The sequence below is a fragment of the Schistocerca nitens genome, chromosome 1 (genome assembly GCF_023898315.1).
Source record: "Schistocerca nitens isolate TAMUIC-IGC-003100 chromosome 1, iqSchNite1.1, whole genome shotgun sequence".
NCBI lineage: Eukaryota > Metazoa > Arthropoda > Insecta > Orthoptera > Acrididae > Schistocerca > Schistocerca nitens.
The window spans coordinates 170,986,315-171,008,424 of NC_064614.1; the positions used below are offsets into that span (position 1 = coordinate 170,986,315).

At 40.3% G+C, this 22,110-nt stretch overlaps 1 protein-coding gene across 1 annotated transcript in view; it reads left to right on the forward strand.

The window, feature by feature from the left end:
- Positions 1–616: 616 nt before the first annotated feature.
- The window catches only part of LOC126234963 (uncharacterized), a 255,253-nt gene continuing 233,759 nt past the window's right edge, over positions 617–22,110 (forward strand). The window contains exons 1-2 of the mRNA XM_049943734.1: positions 617–822; positions 910–1,077. Of these exons, the coding sequence (XP_049799691.1) occupies positions 780–822; positions 910–1,077 (211 nt within the window). The 5' untranslated portion in view covers positions 617–779. The remainder of the gene's footprint in view (positions 823–909; positions 1,078–22,110) is intronic.

Genomic DNA, 22,110 nt, shown 5'->3' on the forward strand with positions numbered 1-22,110 from the left:
TATTGGCCTTGACGTAGAAAGAAAAACTTATTTCATAACATGATTCCTAATTGAATGCATGCCTGTTTTGTGAGTTGCACCAGTTTGTCTAATGATGCCTGGGTATTCCGCTCTTTGAGAGGTTAGATCTCTAACAACAATAGTAATCCACGGAGATAAAACAATGGGCTCAAGACGCTGACGTATGCCAAGACGTAAAATCATTTGATTTTTCAGATGATTTTATTAATTCTGTATTTACTGTACATATACTGTCGTACGTTTTCTGCTTGTTTGAGGATTATTTAACATGACATTGGAATTCACTTTTGCCATGGCTCTACGTTTACGACGCAACGTCAGTACATAAGACTTCGGCTGATAAGGGGACTGTATAGCTTTACTGTCAGAGAACATTTTAACGTTGGCAACCCTGACATGTTTACAAGTTTCAAGTTTGAGCGTCGTCTAGAAACTCTGTATTTACAATTCTGGCGCCGCTTTCGTTTCCAATATCTTTGGTGTAGTATGATCTGTGTGTGGAATGTTTTGGTGCTTGTGACACTAAAGGAAATTGAGAACATTGCAGATTATATACATGTAGGATAATTAACTCTGTTATTGACAATGGTGACGTAAGAAGGAATTTGCTTTTGTGATGTTAGTTCAAATGTTGTGTGAAAAGTGTGTGGAATTTTACAGTTTAACAGCCTTAGCTGTTAATTTATATAGTTTACAGACTTGGGATGTGTGTGCATCGTACGTTCCATTTATCACGAAGTAAAACGAATGTTTGAAGAATGGAGACATTGTTGCCATCGGAAGTTGCAAGGCTTGTTTTAGGTGAATATTGTTTTAGCTCTGAGTGATCTACGGAAAATTGTTTATTATTTGTTGCTTGTGTTATGTAGGTGGGAAATTATTTTGCAGGTTATCTGCAAGACAATTGTGAGGATGCTGCAAGAATTTTTTTAGAGCAGTCATCTCACCTTGCTGAATGTTTGGAACTTGCGAAGCAAGGAAGAAAATACACTACCAAAGTTATGGGGAACAGCCTCATTGACTTGCTACAGGAATATTGTGCAGTTCATTGCTTAGGTAAGTTTTAGTCGTAGTATTCGTTATGGCGTTTCACGAATTGTAACCAGCCTTCAACCCTTGCATCTTTTCTTGCACAATTGATGTCGCAGTTCTTAGCTTATCCGTGTATTTTCTGTGGATCCTTCGGCGAGGATAATGCCAGAGCTTCCCTTCGACTGTTCGTATATTTTGTTAGTGTTCGTGTGAATTATCGTGTTTATAAAAGTTGGTCCCTAGGGTAGGGACGTGATGATAGATTTTGATTACGCAGTAGTATCCGTTTGTCATTGAATCCGATTATTTTCGTTTGGTTTAGTGCGAAATATGGTAGTTTCTTACTTTATTAACATTTCCGTGCAATAGATCCGTCAAGTAATCGATTCAAACACATACGAAGAGGCATTAGTTTGCAAATTTGAGTTTTTGGACGTAGTTACAAATATGGGCGGCATTTAAGTATTTTGTATGGACCTTTTTTTCCTTATATAGTGGTAAACGGTGGACTATGATGTCAAAATATTAACGGTATATTATAGAGCAGTAGACGTATGGAATTTTGATCAGTAAAATGAGGAGGAAGTCGGTTTGGACAGAAAGAATTATGTACCTTTGTGAAATAGCAATTTTCATTATTATAATGGGTTTAATAGATGGGAACACTAAGCTGTGGATCAGCAGATTCCAGCTGTGTTATTAAAGGTGTGTTGTCGTGAAGCAGTGACTGTTAAATATGACAAGTTGACAATGAAATATTTCTAAGGGCTAGAATTTTGTGCAGTAACACATATTTCAAACTTATTTAAACCTCATTTAATTGTATTTTAAATCACGAATATACAACATATGTTGTGAAGTAATTTCAGATTTACTGAGATTGCTCGAAATTTAACTTTCTCAGCAGATTTATGGCAGGTTACATTCAGAGGAACTTTTAAACCAAGCAAGGTGTGAAAAATTTTTTTTATACATTATGTAGTTACCAAGTGAATAGTTGTGTAACTAAACACTAAAGGAGTCTTCCAATAAAGGCATATGTTTTAATTAATCAAAAAGGAACAGATAAACATACTACATGGAGGTTATGCATTATTCATGTAAATAAAAACAGAGCTGTCTCTTAATTGACTGTCTGAATAAACTTTAAGTTGAAAGAACAGGGATAATTTTAGTGGCACTTGTTGCATGACCACATTTTATTACAGAGGTATGTCCATTCGGGATTTATCTGTCTCTACAATGGACAGGTTGTCACATCAACCTAAACCACAATGAAACTTCCTGGCAGATTATAACTGTGTGCCCGACCGAGACTCGAACTCGGGACCTTTGCCTTTCGCGGGCAAGTGCTCTACCATCTGAGCTACCGAAGCACGACTCACGCCCGGTACTGACAGCTTTACTTCTGCCAGTATCTCGTCTCCTACCTTCCAAACTTTACAGAAGCTCTCCTGCGAACCTTGCAGAACTAGCACTCCTGAAAGAAAGGATATAGCGGAGACATGGCTTAGCCACAGCCTGGGGGGTGTTTCCAGAATGAGATTTTCACTCTGCAGCGAAGTGTGCGCTGATATGAAACTTCCTGGCAGATTAAAACTGTGTGCCCGACCGAGACTCGAACTCGGGACCTTTGCCTTTCGCGGGCAAGTGCTCTACACACAATGACTTAATCTTTATCTTGATGCTCATTAGTAAAAAGTTGACTACTTCAGGCTGGTCCCAACCTAACCTGTACAACGGATCTGTCTGTTACCAGAACGAAATACAGGGGGCTGTCTCCAATATGTAACTTTAGCTGAGGAACATGTGTTTGGACCTTGTATGTTGATGTTGTTGTTGTTGTGGTCTTCAGTCCTGAGACTGGTTTGATGCAACTCTCCATGCTACTCTATCCTGTGCAAGCTTCTTCATCTCCCCGTACCTACTGCAACCTACATCCTTCTGAATCTGCTTAGTGTATTCATCTCTTGGTCTCCCCCTACGATTTTTACCCTCCACGCTGCCCTCCAATACTAAATTGGTGATCCCTTGATGCCTCAGAACATGTCCCACCAACCGATCCCTTCTTCTGGTCAAGTTGTGCCACAAACTCCTCTTCTCCCCAATCCTATTCAGTACCTCCTCATTAGTTATGTGATCTACCCATCTAATCTTCAGCATTCTTCTGTAGCACCACATTTCAAAAGCTTCTATTCTCTTCTTGTCCAAACTATTTACCGTCCATGTTTCACTTCCATACATGGCTACATTCCATACAAATACTTTCAGAAATGACTTCCTGACACTTAAATCTATACTCGATGTTAACAAATTTCTCTTCTTCAGAAACGCTTTCCTTGCCATTGCCAGTCTACATTTTATATCCTCTCTACTTCGACCATCATCAGTTATTTTGCTCCCCAAATAGCAAAACTCCTTTACTACTTTAAGTGTCTCATTTCCTAATCTAATACCCTCAACATCACCCGACTTAATTCGACTACATTCCATTATCCTCGTTTTGCTTTTGTTGATGTTCATCTTATATCCTTTCTTCAAGACACCATCCATTCCTTTCAACTGCTCTTCCAAGTCGTTTGCTGTCTCTGACAGAATTACAATGTCATCGGCAAACCTCAAAGTTTTTATTTCTTCTCCATGGATTTTAATACCTACTCCGAATTTTTCTTTTGTTTCCTTTACTGCTTGCTCAATATACAGATTGAATAACATCGGGGAGAGGCTACAACCCTGTCTTACTCCCTTCCCAACCACTGCTTCCCTTTCATGTCCCTCGACTCTTATAACTGCCATCTGGTTTCTGTACAAATTGTAAATAGCCTTTCGCTCCCTGTATTTTTCCCCTGCCACCTTTAGAATTTGAAAGAGAGTATTCCAGTTAACATTGTCAAAAGCTTTCTCTAAGTCTACAAATGCTAGAAACGTAGGTTTGCCTTTCCTTAATCTTTCTTCTAAGATAAGTCGTAAGGTCAGTATTGCCTCACGTGTTCCAGTATTTCTATGGAATCCAAACTGATCTTCCCCGAGGTCGGCTTCTACTAGTTTTTCCATTCGTCTGTAAAGAATTCGCGTTAGTATTTTGCAGCCGTGGCTTATTAAACTGATAGTTCGGTAATTTTCACATCTGTCAACACCTGCTTTCTTTGGGATTGGAATTATTATATTCTTCTTGAAGTCTGAGGGTATTTCGCCTGTTTCATACATCTTGCTCACCAGATGGTAGAGTTTTGTCAGGACTGGCTCTCCCAAGGCTGTCAGTAGTTCTAATGGAATGTTCTCTACTCCAGGGGCCTTGTTTCGATTCAGGTCTTTCAGTGCTCTGTCAAACTCTTCACGCAGTATCGTATCTCCCATTTCATCTTCATCTACATCCTCTTCCATTTCCATAGTATTGTCCTCAAGTACATCACCCTTGTATAGACCCTCCTTCCACCTTTCTGCTTTCCCTTCTTTGCTTAGAACTGAGTTTCCATCTGAGCTCTTGATGTTCATACAAGTCGTTCTCTTATCTCCAAAGGTCTCTTTAATTTTCCTGTTGGCAGTATCTATCTTACCCCTAATAAGATAAGCCTCTACATCCTTACATTTGTCCTCTAGCCATACCTGCTTAGCCATTTTGCACTTCCTGTTGATCTCATTTTTGAGACGTTTGTATTCCTTTTTGTCTGCTTCATTTACTGCATTTTTATATTTTCTCCTTTCATCAATTAAATTCAATATTTCTTGTGTTACCCAAGGATTTCTACAAGTTCTCGTCTTTTTACCTATTTGATCCTCTGCTGCCTTCACTACTTCATCCCTCAAAGCTACCCATTCTTCTTCTACTGTATTTCTTTCCCCCATTCCTGTCAATTGTTCCCTTTTGCTCTCCCTGAAACTCTGTACAACCTCTGGTTCTTTCAGTTTATCCAGGTCCCATCTCCTTAAATTACCACCTTTTTGCAGTTTCTTCAGTTTTAATCTACAGGTCATAACCAATAGATTGTGGTCAGAGTCCACATCTGCCCCTGGAAATGTCTTACAATTTAAAACCTGGTTCCTAAATCTCTGTCTTACCATTATATAATCTATCTGATACCTTTTAGTATCTCCAGGGTTCTTCCATGTATACAACCTTCTGTCATGATTCTTAAACCAAGTGTTAGCTATGATTAAGTTGTGCTCTGTGCAAAATTCTACCAGGCGGCTTCCTCTTTCATTTCTTAGTGCCAATCCTTATTCACCTACTACGTTTCCCTCTCTCCCTTTTCCTACACTCGAATTCCAGTCACCCATGACTATTAAATTTTCGTCTCCCTTCACTATCTGAATAATTTCTTTTATTTCATCATACATTTCATCAATTTCTTCGTCATCTGCAGAGCTAGTTGGCATATAAACTTGTACTACTGTAGTAGGTGTGGGCTTCGTTCGCAGTACCAGCACAGCAAGGCCGTTTTGGTTATTGTTACAAGGCCAGATCAGTCAATCATCCAGACTGTTGCCCTTGCAACTACTGAAAAGGCTGCTGCTCCTCTTCAGGAACCACACGTTTGTCTGGCCTCTCAACAGATACCCCTTCGTTGTTGTTGTACCTACAGTACGGCTATCTGTATCGCTGAGGCACGCAAGCCTCCCCACCAACGGCAAGGTCCATGGTTCATGGGGGGTGTATGTTGATATTGTGTGTTAAAGACCTAGTAGATAAAATGAATGTTAGACATCTGTAGATAAAGCAGTTATTTATAATGGGATACTATCTGAAAAAAATGCATGCACATTCTTGTAGATCTTGTGATTTAACAACTTGTGGAGTATCAATTTGAATGATGACAAAGGCTGAGTCCTAGGGAAACCAGGCGGCAGACTTAGATTCATTGTGCTGGATCCATACCAAGTAAAACAAACGGGGGTTATTGAACACATACAGAGAAGGGATGCATTCAATAGCCCAAGTTTTATTTGATTCACAACCATGCTCTCATCCTGAAATGGGCATGTATTGGAAGATAGAAGCCAACTATTCTGCAAAAGCCTTCTTGTAAAGTTTCACCAACCAGTAGTAGGTGAAGAATCTAGGAATATCTCTCAGTCCTCTATGTATTACTCCCGAGGGGCCACAGATACAAAATTAGACTATCAACAGTGTACATAGAAATATTTAAGCAGTCATTCTGTTTATGTTCCATGCATGAATGGAAGAAGGAAAAAGTGTAACATGTGGTACAAAGGGAAGTGTCCATTTCCATGCACATCACAGTATGAGAGTATGAATTGATATATTGTTTATGTGACTGTCAGTAAGAGAAACAGGAGCAAACTACCTGTATGAATAAGAAGAGCTCACATGGTAAGCCACTGCTATGGAAGGAAGGAAAAGCTGAAGAAATGTGGAACAAATATATAGAAGGGCTGTACAGGGGGAATGTACATGAAGGGCATATTATAAAAAGGGCAGAGGAAATAGATAAGATGAGAGTTATGATATTACAAACAGAATTTGATAGAACACTGAAAGAATTCAATTGAAACAATGGACCTGGAGTAAACACAATTTCCTAAGAAGTATTATGATCTTTGAGAGAACAAATCATGACAAAAGTTTTCCATCTGATATGCTGGGCATAAGCAACTGGGAAACTATATTGAGACTTTAAGAAGAATGTAATAATCCCAGTACCAGAGAAATTAGACATTGACAGGTGTGAATATTACTGAACTATCAGTTCAATAAGTCACAGTTGCAAAATACTAACACTAATTATTTAACAGAAGAACTGAGAAACTGCTAGAAACTCACTGCGGGGAAAATGAGATGCAGTACTGGAGAAGTGGAGGAAGATGCGAGGCAGTATTGATTGACCTTATGATATGTAGAAGATAGGTTAAAGGAAGGTAAATTTATGTTTATAACATTTGTAGATTTAGAGAAAGCTTTGATGATGTTGATAGGAGCACATTAATTGAAACTCTGAAGGGATAAATTACAGGGAGCAAAAAGTTATCTTCTGTAAGAAACCAAACTTCAGTTACAAGAGTTGAAGGACATAAAAGAGATGGATAGTTGACAAGAGAGTGAGACATGATTGTAGCTTCTCTCTGATATTATTTGATCAGAGATAGCAAATAATGTGAAAGGTGAATTGAATGGAATGAAATGAGGTTATATTATGAATATTGACACAACTAAAACAAGGATAATGTAGCCAAATTAAATAGGATTTTGCTGAAGGAATAAAACTACGAAATGAGATATTACAAATAGTGGCTGGATTTAGCAGTTTAAGCAGCAAAATGACAATGGACAATGTAGAGAGGATGTGAGATGCAAACTGGACTATAGCAAGAAAAGCAATTCTGAAAAAGAGGCTTTGTTAACGTCGAATATAAATGTAATTGTTAGGAATTCTTTTCTGGTGGTATTTTTATGGAGTGTAGCCTTGCATGGAGTTGAAATATGGACGATAAGCAGTTCAGACAAGAAGAGGGTAGAAACTTGCTGTTAAGATGTGGTGCTACAGAAGGATGTTTAAGACTTCATGGGTAGACCAACTATTAAGGAGGCACTGATTGCATTGGGGAAACAATAAACTTATGGCACAGCTTGACTAAGAGAAGAGGTTTATTGGTAGGAAACATCGTGAAGCATCAAGGAATCACCTGTTTGGTAATGGAGGGTAAAAATTGCACAGGATAGAAGACTAGTGTGGAGAGCTGCAGGTGGATGTATGTTGTTGTTGATATTCAAAGATGAATACACTTGCATGTGGTGCTACAGAAGGATGTTTAAGACTTCATGGGTAGACCAACTATTAAGGAGGCACTGAATTGCATTGGGGAAACAATAAACTTATGGCACAGCTTGACTAAGAGAAGAGGTTTATTGGTAGGAAACATCGTGAAGCATCAAGGAATCACCTGTTTGGTAATGGAGGGTAAAAATTGCACAGGATAGAAGACTAGTGTGGAGAGCTGCAGGTGGATGTATGTTGTTGTTGATATTCAAAGATGAATACACTTGCATGGGGTAAACTAGTGTGGATAGCTGCATCAAACGATAGTTCAGACTGAGTTTGAGTTCAACATGAAATCTGTGCCAACTATCATTAAAAAGTCCACTCATTTTTGAAAATGTTCTTGAAAGATAAAGATTATTGTGCTAAAGATAGAGGGGAAAGAAATATACCCCCCCCCCCTTTTAATTTTTTTTTTTTTTTTAAGGAGATGGTTTGATTTGTGTTTATTTCTGTCATATTGTAATATACACTCCTGGAAATTGAAATAAGAACACCGTGAATTCATTGTCCCAGGAAGGGGAAACTTTATTGACACATTCCTGGGGTCAGATACATCACATTGACAGAACCACAGGCACATAGACACAGGCAACAGAGCATGCACAATGTCGACACTAGTACAGTGTATATCCACCTTTCGCAGCAATGCAGGCTGCTATTCTCCCATGGAGACGATCGTAGAGATGCTGGATGTAGTCCTGTGGAACGGCTTGCCATGCCATTTCCACCTGGCGCCTCAGTTGGACCAGCGTTCGTGCTGGACGTGCAGACCGCGTGAGACGACGCTTCATCCAGTCCCAAACATGCTCAATGGGGGACAGATCCGGAGATCTTGCTGGCCAGGGTAGTTGACTTACACCTTCTAGAGCACGTTGGGTGGCATGGGATACATGCGGACGTGCATTGTCCTGTTGGAACAGCAAGTTCCCTTGCCGGTCTAGGAATGGTAGAACGATGGATTCGATGACGGTTTGGATGTACCGTGCACTATTCAGTGTCCCCTCGACGATCACCAGTGGTGTACGGCCAGTGTAGGAGATCGCTCCCCACACCATGATGCCGGGTGTTGGCCCTGTGTGCCTCGGTCGTATGCAGTCCTGATTGTGGCGCTCACCTGCACGGTGCCAAACACGCATACGACCATCATTGGCACCAAGGCAGAAGCGACTCTCATCGCTGAAGACAACACATCTCCATTCGTCCCTCCATTCACACCTGTCGCGACACCACTGGAGGCGGGCTGCACGATGTTGGGGCGTGAGCGGAAGACGGCCTAACGGTGTGCGGGACCGTAGCCCAGCTTCATGGAGACGGTTGCGAATGGTCCTCGCCGATACCCCAGGAGCAACAGTGTCCCTAATTTGCTGGGAAGTGGCGGTGCGGTCCCCTACGGCACTGCGTAGGATCCTACGGTCTTGGCGTGCATCCGTGCGTCGCTGCGGTCCGGTCCCAGGTCGACGGGCACGTGCACCTTCCGCCGACCACTGGCGACAACATCGATGTACTGTGGAGACCTCACGCCCCACGTGTTGAGCAATTCGGCGGTACGTCCACCCGGCCTCCCGCATGCCCACTATACGCCCTCGCTCAAAGTCCGTCAACTGCACATACGGTTCACGTCCACGCTGTCGCGGCATGCTACCAGTGTTAAAGACTACGATGGAGCTCCGTATGCCACGGCAAACTGGCTGACACTGACGGCGGCGGTGCACAAATGCTGCGCAGATAGCGCCATTCGACGGCCAACACCGCGGTTCCTGGTGTGTCCGCTGTGCCGTGCGTGTGATCATTGCTTGTACAGCCCTCTCGCAGTGTCCGGAGCAAGTATGGTGGGTCTGACACACCGGTGTCAATGTGTTCTTTTTTCCATTTCCAGGAGTGTATATTGCCCACCTAGGTGAATTTAGGTAGAGTTTGTGGTTTTATTTATTTTTGAACAAACCTTTGTGTCATTGACTTAAGATCTTAGAACATGTCATAACATTACAGAACCTTATAGATCACAAAATCAGAATAATAAAACTTTTCACCCTTGAATTCTTGAATGAAAATTTCAATGCAAACAGCAGTAATAATAATAATAATAAATTAATTGTTATTATTATCACTACTATGAAATAATGGTTTCTCATTACTCCTGGTAACATGCAGGATCCTGTCCATATTTGTCTTAGAATGACTAGAACAGCCAATCAAGTGTAAACTTGAGAATAACGTAGTTGATTCCAAATCTGTTTTGAGAGTAGAACAAATATTGAACCTGACAATGTTATGAAGATATTATGTACTGAGAGGATGAGAATAAGCAGATGTTAAAAAGGTGAACAAATATTGAACATGACGGTGTTATTAAGTTGATATGTACTGAGGGGATGATGATAAACAGGTGTTAAAAAGATCATAGACTGTGCTTTGTTGCTTAACATACTGGAGGAAATGGGAGTTGATGAAAAACTACTACGGATTATAAGAACGTTCTTGACCAACATCAAATCCAAAATAAAATTTCAGGGCTAGTTCTCTAAACCGTTTGAAATCAGAACAGGAGCTCTACAGGAAGGTGGATTCTCATCACTCATGTCCATCTACTTGTTGGAAAGAATAATAAAGAATGATTCGGGGCACTAAAACATCAGAAACTTTGTGGATTGGGATTAGTAAGAAAAATTGTGTGGAAATCAACTGTTTGCTTTTTGTAGATGTTATGGCTGTAATGATGGGAGATTTTGTAATGGTATCATCTAAATTAATGACTGAAAGAAGTACCGGAACAAACTGTTGTACAGATGACTTTTGAAGAAACGAAAGTAATGTTAAATATTAAGAATAATACTGCCCAGTTAAACACCAGATACGGAACTATAAAATGTGTGAATAGGTTGCAGCCTATGGATGTGACAAAGCCTGAAAACAAAGAGCCAGGAAAATGGAAATAATGATACAGTGAAAATGCCATTCAATCATAACAGCTCTCTCGTGCAGCTGTGTGTTTTATCCTGTCTGAGAGATAATTATTAGCATAATTAAAATAAAAAGAGGTCATACTTATTATACTGAGTCCAAATTATAAAATGGAAACAAGAAATATTTTTCAAAGTAGGAAAAAAATTATTCATTCAGTATGTAAAGGCCAATGTTAATTTTAGGGCAACATACAAAGAGTGAATGTCTCTAATTGGATGGAATTCATGTTCAACATCTTTGACTCAGAACTGAATACATTAATATTCTGGTACATGAGCATCAAAAAAGATCTAGAAGATATGAATATATAATCAGAAGAGAGATAAATCAAAATCTTTTCAGAACAGCTGTGCTGATTGTTTGGGACTTTCTTGAGATGAGAAACAGGCAAGTGCACAATGGTCTCATGACTGGTGTGCTGTACAGGGTGCATTGATTTGGCTTACTTAAAAAAATACCATAAATGGGAACTGTCATAGTAACAGCAAATTTGTCTTTAGATTGTCAGCTGTCAAAATCAATAAAATAATAAACATTCATTGTAAGAATGTCCTACATTTTACATGCCTTAATTGTTGGGAAAAAAGGGAAGCATTTTGCCATGGTCTCTCAGTGAAGGCTATTCATTCAGTCTGAATGATTTGGGGGACCTGTTGTTGTGTTGCCTTCATCATCATCATCCATCCCCATTACGGTCAGAGGAATTCAATGGCAAACCACCTCCACTAGGACTTGCCTAGTACGGCAGTGCGGGTCTCCCACATCATTCCCCTATGCTCTGTCAAGGAGTATGGGACTTCATCATCATCAAACCATAATGGCAAGATAGGTTATACAAAACTGAACATTTTTGGAAGGTGACTATCAACAGCTGTCAAGTAATGTATTAAAGGCATGCTTGACCGTCAGCTGCTCTTATTTTAAACCTAGATATCGACCGATTTCAGTCACAGGCCATCTTCACAGATTAGGGTTAAAACAGTTTTAGCCACTTCATCACATCTGTCATTACTTAAATAATAGCCATGTCTCATGTGTAGAGCATCTTCTCTTCAGTACTGCTCTTTTTAAACCTGTTATTAGTATGTTTGCTTCTAAAAGTCCTGTGTTGTAAACTGGAATTCATGACGTGTTCTACATATGAGGCGTGACTATTATTTCAGTAATGAGACATGATGTGGCTTGAACTGTTTTAACCCTAATATGTGAAGATGGTGTGTGACTGAAACCGGTCAATATTGGGGTTTAAAATAATAACAGTTGATGGTCAAACACGCATTTTATACACAAAACTTAATCTGCATCTATATCTGTACTGTGCAAGCCTCTTTATAGTATATGGCAGAGGGTACTTCTGGTACCACCATCATTTCCACCTTTTTTGTGCCACTCATGAATGGGGCTTGCACAGGACGATTGTCAACAATGAGCTCTGATTTGTTCACTGTGATCATTTTGTGAGCTGTAGTTGAGAGGAAGTAATATGCCATGAGTCTTGTTACATGCAATGTGGGGTAGAACTTCGCATCACGGGCTGACATGTTGCAGGTCGCCAGTTCTCTGTTATTTTTAGAAGGTTCTTGAAATTTTGTATGTTTGTAATGTTTTCATATTGGGGAATGTTTGATGTTTGGTGTCAACAACAAACATGCCTTCTGTAAGCTGATGTCAGTAATAAAAATGCTGTCAGTGCTAAATATTGTACTTCATTGATGACTCTGCTTTTGAATTTCACTTGATTGTGCTTATGATTTGTCATTGTTTAGTGGAGAAGCTGCGTAGTTCAAACGTCTATTCAGTATGTCCTGAATTAGGCAATGTAAACGCTTTTGCCTACATGAACAGGAGCTGGAAAACAAGCAGTACATCATTCCTAATGTCCTTATGTTCAGGAGAGCATCCATCATTGTTTTACGGGGACACCAGTCAGGCCCCGACAAAATAGTTGAAAGAATAACTGTGTTACCAAGTACAACATATGGGATGACATAATGTGTTTGGAGACTAACTACCTGTGCTCGGATAACACCACTTGGCAGTGGTTCAAGAACGCATTCACCCTAAGAGCAGACAGGTGGCTACTCCTTCAGCAGGGTCTGAGCAGGCACAAGGGGGGAGGGGTTTACTGATTGTTTAGAGATCCAGTGTTAGGTGCGTTATGGAGCTCCTTGGGCAGATAGCATTCAGGGCCCGGAAGAAAGCCAATGTGTCACCTGTATGTCTGCTAGTGGGCCTCATCCGAGATGCGGAAGCGGCCTTGCCTGTGGATATCAAGTGTACAGGTGCAGGCATCTGCAAATTGTGGCTCACGTTGGCACCAATGACACCTGTCGCATGGGTTCTGAGGCCATCCTCAGCTCATACAGGTGGCTGATGAACTTGGTGAAAGCTGCTGGCCTCACACGTGGGTTGTAGGCAGAGCTCACAATTTGCAGCATTGTTCTCAGAGTTAATAGGGATCCTTTGATTTGCAGCCAAATGGAGGTCCCAACCAAAGGATTTGTCAGCTCTGTGACAGCGTTGCCTGCAGATTTCTATACCTATGTCATTGATTGGGCATTTGTACTACTCCCGTTGATAGGTTAATAGAGCACTCCCCAAAAAAACAGCTACTTGGGTTGAAGAGTACTTGTGGAGCGAACATGAGGTTTTTTTTTGGCTAGGCGGTAGTTTGAGGTACTCTGATGAACACTTGCCATTTGATACATGGCAAGGGAAGTCAGACCACATTCAGAGTAAAGATACTTCGACTGTCAAAATTTTATTTGTGAACTGTCAAAGTATTTGTAACAAAGTTATCGGATTTACTGCCATCCAGGAAAGTTCTCATGCTCAAATTATTCTCGGGACCAAGAGCTGGCTGAAACCCGAAGTGGAAAGCTCTGAGATATTTAGTCAGTCATGGAATGTATATCGGAGGAGGGGAAGTGTTCATTGTAGTTGACAAAAATGTTGCCTCTGTTGAGGTCAAAGTTGAGTGTGACAGTGAAGTTACCTGGTTGTGTATAACAGGTCTAGTCAGGTGAAACAAAGTTAAGTGTTGGATGTTTTTACTGCCCACCCAATTCTGTTGTAACAGTTCTAGAGTCATTTAAAGAATGCCTATGGTCAGTAGTGTGTACATACCCAGATCATGCATTGCTAGTTGGAAGCGATTTTTAACCTTCCGAATATAGACTGGGATGTCTATGGATTCATTGCAGGAGGTACAGGCAGATAGTCATGCGAAGTACTTTTGAACACATTTTCTGAAAACTGTCTTGAGCAGCTAGCTCAGCAGCCCACATGCAGTGGAAATATCTTAGACCTTGTAGCTACAAGTAGACCAGACCGTATTGACGTCATCAGTATAGAAATGCGGTCATGATTTCATTATAGGAACTATGCTTGCAAAAATTAATACATCATTTACAAAGGCTAGGAGAGTTTTTCTGCTAGAAAGAGCAGATAAACAGTTGTTAGTGTCTCACTTAGACAGTGAATTGTTTCAGTAAGATTGATGTAGAGGAATTATGGGGAAAGTTTAAGTAGATTGTAAATTGTGGTCTGGAGAATTATTTGCCTAGTAAGTTGACTAAGGATGGAAAAGACTCACCATGGTTTAATAATGAGATTTGGAAACTGCTGAGGAAGCAGTGGCTGTTGCACTCTCGGTTCAAAAGAGAATGCGCAAATGACAACAAACAAAGGTTAGTAGAGATTCGTGTGTCTGTGAAAAGATCTATGTGTGAAGCATACAACTGCTACCACTGTCACACTGTAGCAAAAGATCTGGCACAGAACCTGAGAAAATTTTGGTCCTGTGCAAAATTGCTAAGTGGGTCTAAGGCTTCCATCCAGTCACTTGTTGACCAGTCTCATGTGGCAGTTGAAAATAGCGAAACGAAAGCTGATGTTTTAAATTTCACAATCAAGAAATCATTCACCTGGGAGAATTGTACAAACATACTGTCGTTTGACCATCAAACAGACTTCCATATGGCTGACATCCCTGGTGTATAGAAACAGCTGAAGGAGATGAAAATAAATAAGTCAGCAGTTCAGGATGTAATCTCAATTCGGTTTTTCAAAGACATTTATCATGAATACCTTGCCCAGCGCAAAGTCCCAAGTGACTGGAAAAAAGCGCAGATGACTCCCAAGAAACGACTCGCAAATTACAGACCAATATACCTAACATTGGTTAGCTGCAGAATCCTTGAACATATTCTCAGTTCGAATATAATAAATTTCTTGACACCGGGACGCATACATCCATGAATCAGCATGGTTTTAGAAAGCATCACTCATGCAAAAGTCAGATTGCTCTTTCCTCACATGATATACTGTCAACTATGGATGAAGGAAACAGGCAGATTCCATATGTCATTGTTTCCGGGGAGCGGTTGACGTGGTGCCCCATTGAAGGCTGTTAAAGAAGGTACAAGCATACGGAATAGGTTCACAGATATGAGAGTGACTTGAAGACTTCTTAAGTAATAGAACTCGAAGTGTTGTCCTCGATGATGAGTGTTCATCAGAGACAAACATATCACCAGGAGTGCCCCAGGGAAGTGTGATAGGACAGCTATTATTCTCTATACAGATAAATGATTTGGCTGTCAGGGTGGGCAGCAATCTGCAGTTGTTTGTTAATGATGCTGTGGTGTACAGTAAGGTGTCGTCGTCGAGTGACTGTAGAAGGATACAAGGTGGTTTGGACTAAATTTCTAGTTGTTATGGTGAATGGCAGCTTGCTCTAAAAGCTGAAAAATGTAAGTTAAAGTGAATGAATAGGAAAAACAAACCTGTAATGTTCGGATACAGCATTAGTAGTGTCCTGCATGACACAGTCACATCATTTAAATTTCTGGACGTAAGTTGCAAAGTGATACGAAATGGAACGAGCATGTGAGGATTCTGGTAGGAAAGGTGACTGATCGACTTTGATTTATGGGGAAATTTATAGGAAAGTGTGATTCATCTGTAAAGGAGACCACATATAGGACACTAGTGCGACCTATTCTGAGTACTGCTTTAGTGTTTGGGGTCCGTACCAGGTCGGATTAAAGGAAGACATTGAAGCAATTCAGAGGCAGGCTGCTAGCTTTATGGTGGGTTCGAACAATGTGCAAGCATTAAGGAGACGCTTAGAAAATTCAAATAGAAATCCCTGGAGGGAAGGCAGCATTCTTTTCAAGGAACATTATTGAGAAAATTTAAAGAATTGGCATTTGAAGCTGACTGCAGAACGATTCTGTTACCTGCAACCTACATTGTGCTAAAGGACCACAAAGGTAAGATACAAGAAATTAGGGTCCTTATGGAGGCATATAGACAGTAATTTTTCCTTGTTCTATTTGTGAGGGGAAAAGAAAAGGAAATGACAAGTAGTGGTACAGACTACTCTCTGTCATACACCATAAGGTGAATGCGGAGTATCGATGTAGATGTTGTATGTACTTTCCAAAACTCGGAGCACTCCCCATTTGCTCTGTTACACAATTTAAAATTTGTGCAAAGTTTTAAAAAGAAAGAGGCCCTTTGTAAATAATTGCAAAATTATTAAATCATAGTTGTAGAAATTTTATACCTACTGAATTAATAATACCCATTTTAATTGATTCTAATAATCACAGACATGGGAAACTGAATGTTAAAGAAAATGTATAAAGGTGTGAACCATCGATATACATGGGAAAGTATTGGTTACAAGAATGTCTTGTACACTTTGTGCTGTGCAGCTTGTAGGAATAGTAAATATGTCATATTAATAATTATTTGCTTGACATAAGCTGCTTGTTGGTAGCTGTTTACTTTACCAGACTAGTTTTGGCTGTTGCCCATCATCTGTGGTAGCTTTTACATAATGTTTTCTAGTGAATGCCAGTGACAGTATTTCATGATATTGTCATTGGTGTACGCTAAAATGATGGACAGCATCTGTAATTAGCATGGTAAAACAAACTGGTACCAACAAACAGGTTTTGCCAAACAATTAATTATTAAAATGGCATATTAGGTTACATTGATCAAACTCTAGATACTTGCAAATGGGCCAGAAGGAACTGGGGAAACAAAACAAAAAATGTTGTTTTCAGTGATCGCATTCAAATTACGCCAGAATGTGACTAGGGAATACAGTGCTTGGATTTTGCAGCTGAAAACCAGTTGGAGTAAAACCATATTTTTTTCTATGAACACACAATTTTCAGTCTTCAAAATCTGCCAAGAATTTTGACTTTCCAACGTCTTGAGAATGGCTCCGTCCTAGATGTCAGAACTTGACCCAGCTTGACCAGTGAGACATCAGTAGCAATGATGATGAGAACCTTCGGTTTGCTGACAAATGGAATGCACAAGTTCTGTTGTTCTGAAACAGAGCTCTGAATAATTAATGTGCTTTGTTGAATGTTTTTGAATTCTTTCTCAACCCAACTAACAGCGTCACTGGCTAATAACATATAAAAGACACATCAAATAAAAACATTCAGTTAACCAATGATTTGAAAACACGGGCAGAAATGCAGTCAGTGATCATTATTAAATAAAAACACCAAGAAAACAAAATTATGGCTTCAATGAAAATTAAATGACAAGGCAAACAATGCAACTTCTGTCAATCTAGTACAGTTGGTAATTCTTCCCACATAACCAGTGTATGCCACTTGATACCAACACAACCACTTAGTGGCATTGATAAACACACAGGTATTAGCAAGTACTCAGTATCCTCCACCCAAGCTAACTGTTAACCTAGAGTGCTCATTTGATTTTATTAGCTTTAATGACGACACCATAACTATGGCAGCAGTCATTTATCATACTGTGTCACTTAACAATATCAGGCAGTAACCCAGTTACGCAAAGAGGCACTAGCTGTGAGTTAATCTAGTTTTTCAGTTTACACTAGAGACTTAGCTCCTTTACAAATGGTCAAGCATTAGCCCAATCAACACTGACATTAGAACACACACAATGGAGGTGGCCTTCCTAGTAATCTGTGCCCCAACTCTGATTTATCACTGGTAGAATTAGAAAACCTCATACTGTAGGATTGCTGTTGACAGCCCAGGATGCCCTCTCAGCAAAGCAAGCAACCTTCATAGTGAACACACATTGTTCCTTGCAACCAGTTGTTAACCAGCACAAGCCAGACACTGATAACAGAAACCAACAACTGAAATTAGATACGCATACATCAAAACCAATTTGAGAAACACAGCCAATGAAATTAAGAAAATTTCATGAAACATGGCCAGCAATATTAATGAAAATTCATTAATACAGCCAGACAAACTCAAAGCTTGTGCTGACACACCTTCACAATTCTGAAAACATGTGTCATCAGACAATCCAAATGTATATACCCATCCAAGTGATGAGCAAGACAACAGTGTTGCTGCTAGTTGTAATTATCACAACCACATTCAACTATAGCTGCTTTAGATTCCACACTGTTCAAAAGCAAGGCCTCCCAGATGATGTGCAAAATTCATTTCTCCATCACTAAGTGAAACATGCAATCCCTGATACAGAAATCCAGCACTGGGTTTCAATCAGATTGCACAGATTCTAAGAAGTGAAAGGATAATTAACGGTGCAAAGTGCAAGATAGATAAACTATCGATAACTGATCCTCAACACAGTTTGCTCACAAAATGTAACTGCTCCAAATCACAAATCATAAGTCATTGCGGAAACCTCGCAAACTGAGCCGGAATCTACTTTGGAAGTGATACTATAATCAACCAGGAACACAGCCACCTGGTCAAGAGCAGAGAAACCTGCTGCAGGCCACCTGCAATTACAATACAATCCCTTCTGTTGGCATGGAAAACTAGAGCACAGAGTATTATCAGGCTCCTACAAGAAACATAGAAGTGGAATTAGTTAACTCAAATAATATACACTTCAGTACATGCATCTAACTAGCAATTGCTACAGAAATCTAAAACTGTTCGTTCACGAATGTGGTACTTGGTGGGGTAATATATCAACTCTCCTAAAATAGCTTCTTTTACAATTTCAACCTGTAGCGAAGACGCTAGCAATTAAAGCCTTGAAATGCCTGCAATGGCATAAATTCAAAATCCAATGACTGCATTGAAGGGACTGTATAACACATCTACTGAGACATGATGCCACCACAGATGCCACCACAGACTCCCAAAGTTCGAAGTTCCAGCTCACCGTAAAAACAGCTGTCCAACTTTGCTACCAAATGCCTCACATCTCACAAGACCTCTGCATATTGCATCTCATCAAAACAAGGCGTCTAATCTAGCCCGCAGATCTCGCTCATTCCTGTCGTTCACACTGGTCTCTTGTGACTGCCACACGGAGAGCTACCGGCAGCACGAGAATCCTCCGTGGCATCTTGTGGTCTGCTTGCCAACCTCCTGCTCTGTCCAACTACCACCTTTCATCCAGTGTGCAGCGTAAGATCCTTTTCCTCGGCATTGAGCATGCTCCACCTAGCAACCCACCAGCAATGTCACTGGAGTCAGTTGTGCCTGCTGCAAAATCTATTGGGACGGATTGATGTGATACCATAATTGATCAGGGACACATATATTCACTGAACGTAAAGTGAAACCACTCGGTCAGCTCTGCAGCTCAGTTGGCGAAAATGGCAGGAAGGCAGTACTATTGCGAGAGAGCACTGTGCACCGCAAGCATTGCGTTTTCAAACTCTTTGAAAGCCATGACCACTTGGCTCAGAATTCACATTCACTGATGAAGCAGAAGTAATTCCACTGACCATGCTGTGAGATGGGGGCGCTAATGAGCCATACAAGGGAATTACTGATATGCACTTGGCACTATAATGAGCATACTCGTGGAAGCCGGTGCACAAATATTAACCAAGACAGAATTCACTTGTGAATCGCCAAGAGTAAAGAAATCTAGTGTGAAACAAATCAAACATCATCATGAGGGCCGTAAAAACAAATGTTGCTTGACTGAAGTACATATTCTCTGGTTTTGCTTCAAGTCAACCACACCAGTGAAGCAGCTCTCACAGAAACCAACATTCTGAGTCTGAGTGTAGTGGAGTGCCACGGTTGCATGTTAGATCACCTTCACAGTCCCCCCTCCCAAGAGAAAATTCAAAATAATGGTCAAGTGTCTCATCAAATTATAGAGATGGCTTACCTCCAACCTTGAAAATTTGAAATGAATATCAAGTGTCTCTACTAATAATAGGGGTGGCTTACTGGTAACCAACTAGCACGCCACCCCACTGTTGTGGCGTACCTCTGTCCACACAGTTTAAAATGTAACTGGCACTTTGCTGTTGTAAACAAGGGAGCGTGTCTTATTGAAGTTGCAACTGCCAGGCATTGCACCCTAATCGTTATTGCCCAAGCCAAGAGGGGTGACAGGCCTCTGGACTACCCCACCCCAGAAAATTCAGAAATGTAGCTGACTAGCCGCCATCATAAAAGAAAGACTGGAAATCACCTTCGTCAAAGGAAGAATAGAGACTACCTACAGAAAACAGTGGGCTAGGTGCCGAGTCATAAACTCCCCATGACGTCAAGGCTGATTTTCTTACTGAATCCCTCTTACCAGATAAATTTGGTTATCTGGCAGAACTTATATGGCTGTTTGTAAAAACTAAAAATTGCTCATTCATTGCCTCTACAGGGAATACATCTAATTACTAGAAGAAGGTCTGCCGCTCGTGGTCTCGTGGTAGCGTACTCGTTTCCCGAACGTGGGGTCCTGGGTTCAATTCCCAGCGGGATCAGGGATTTTCACCTTCTCCGAGATGACTGGGTGTTGTTGTGTCATCTTCATCAACATCATTCATCCCCATTATGGTCGGAGGAAGGCAACAGCAAACCACCTCCATCAGGACCTTGCCTAGTACGGCGGTACGGGTCTCCCGCATAATTTCCCTAGGCTATGTAAAGAAGCATGGGACTTCATTTCCATTCCATTTACTGCCTCTGCAGGGAATACATCTAATTACTGGAAGCAGACTGGATATGAGGGGTGCTAACTACTCATCCTTTGCAATTATTTTTGATATTCGTTGGAGCTTCTACATCCATTATTTCTATCAGTGTGCCAAAAAAAATAATACAGTAGAAACCTGGTAATCTGTTCCCTGGGGACGGGGAGCATGATGTAATGCAAAAAAGAAGAACACTTTTGTTGACGCATAACATCACAATACAATACAATACAGTACAACTTTTATTTTCACCTGGAAATACTTTTTGAAATTTAGCCCCATATGAAAACAGTAACAAAACAAAAAGAAACATCAGAGCACAAAAAAAAAGTCTTACACAAAAGTGTACTGTACAGTAGTACCTGTAATGTAAAATACAGTTGTATCATATGATAGCTGTTGTTGCTGTGAGTGAAAGTTTAACAAGTTTACATACCCTATTACACAGTACTGCATTTACACACAACTGATTTGTACTTAACTGTTTAAAACATGAGAGATCACATGGTAAAACATTTTCTGTTCTGAAGCAGGAAAAAAAGTCTGTAATTATCTTTTGAGTATCATATAACAACCTTGATTTTGCCACAATGCTTTGCCTTTTTATGATTCACAAAAGGTCTGTTTGGGTAGAATTAGAGCTTTGTTCAGTGTATTGAAGAGCTATATCAAATGCATTTTGAGCATATGTGTGTGATACTCGAGCTGTAGCCTCATTGTCTTCATTGTTGTCATCATCTTCCTCATTCCCATTGGTTATTTGAGTTACATTGTCAATCATTTGGTCGTTAGTTAATTCTTCTTCTTTTGTGCAGCCAACAATGACTGTAATTATCCACTAACTTATGTCACCGGGCTCAGTGTCTGATTGTGAAACCTGCAAGTCCCTCAAAATTGCTGGAGTGTCCACATCTTGACTTTTATCAGTTGTTGCATGGGTTATTTCACCATAATTCTCTTCAAGGGTTTCTTTTGATGTTTCGTCTTTATTTTCATTCGTTTTTGGCCATAGTTTGCGCCAAGATTTTTTCAGGCGTTCCTGCTGGCGTTTCTTCCCAAGCTTTGGGAGTTGCATAGATTACATCTTTTACATTTAATGATTTCATCATTTGAAACCAGCTGCTGCCTTTTTGTGTCCTCTCTAAAATTAATCCAATGTATTTTTGATGATAACGCATCTTCAGCCACTTACAGACCCTCTTGTCCATAGGTTGGATTCGGTATTTTACTTTGGCAGGAAGAAATAAAGCCTTTATTTAACCTTTTTGAGTTTATTTTCAGATGGGTGACATGTTGAATTGTGATGTATCAATATTACAATTATTGTAAGTTTTTCTTCATTTAGGTGTTTTGTAATGGCAGGGACAA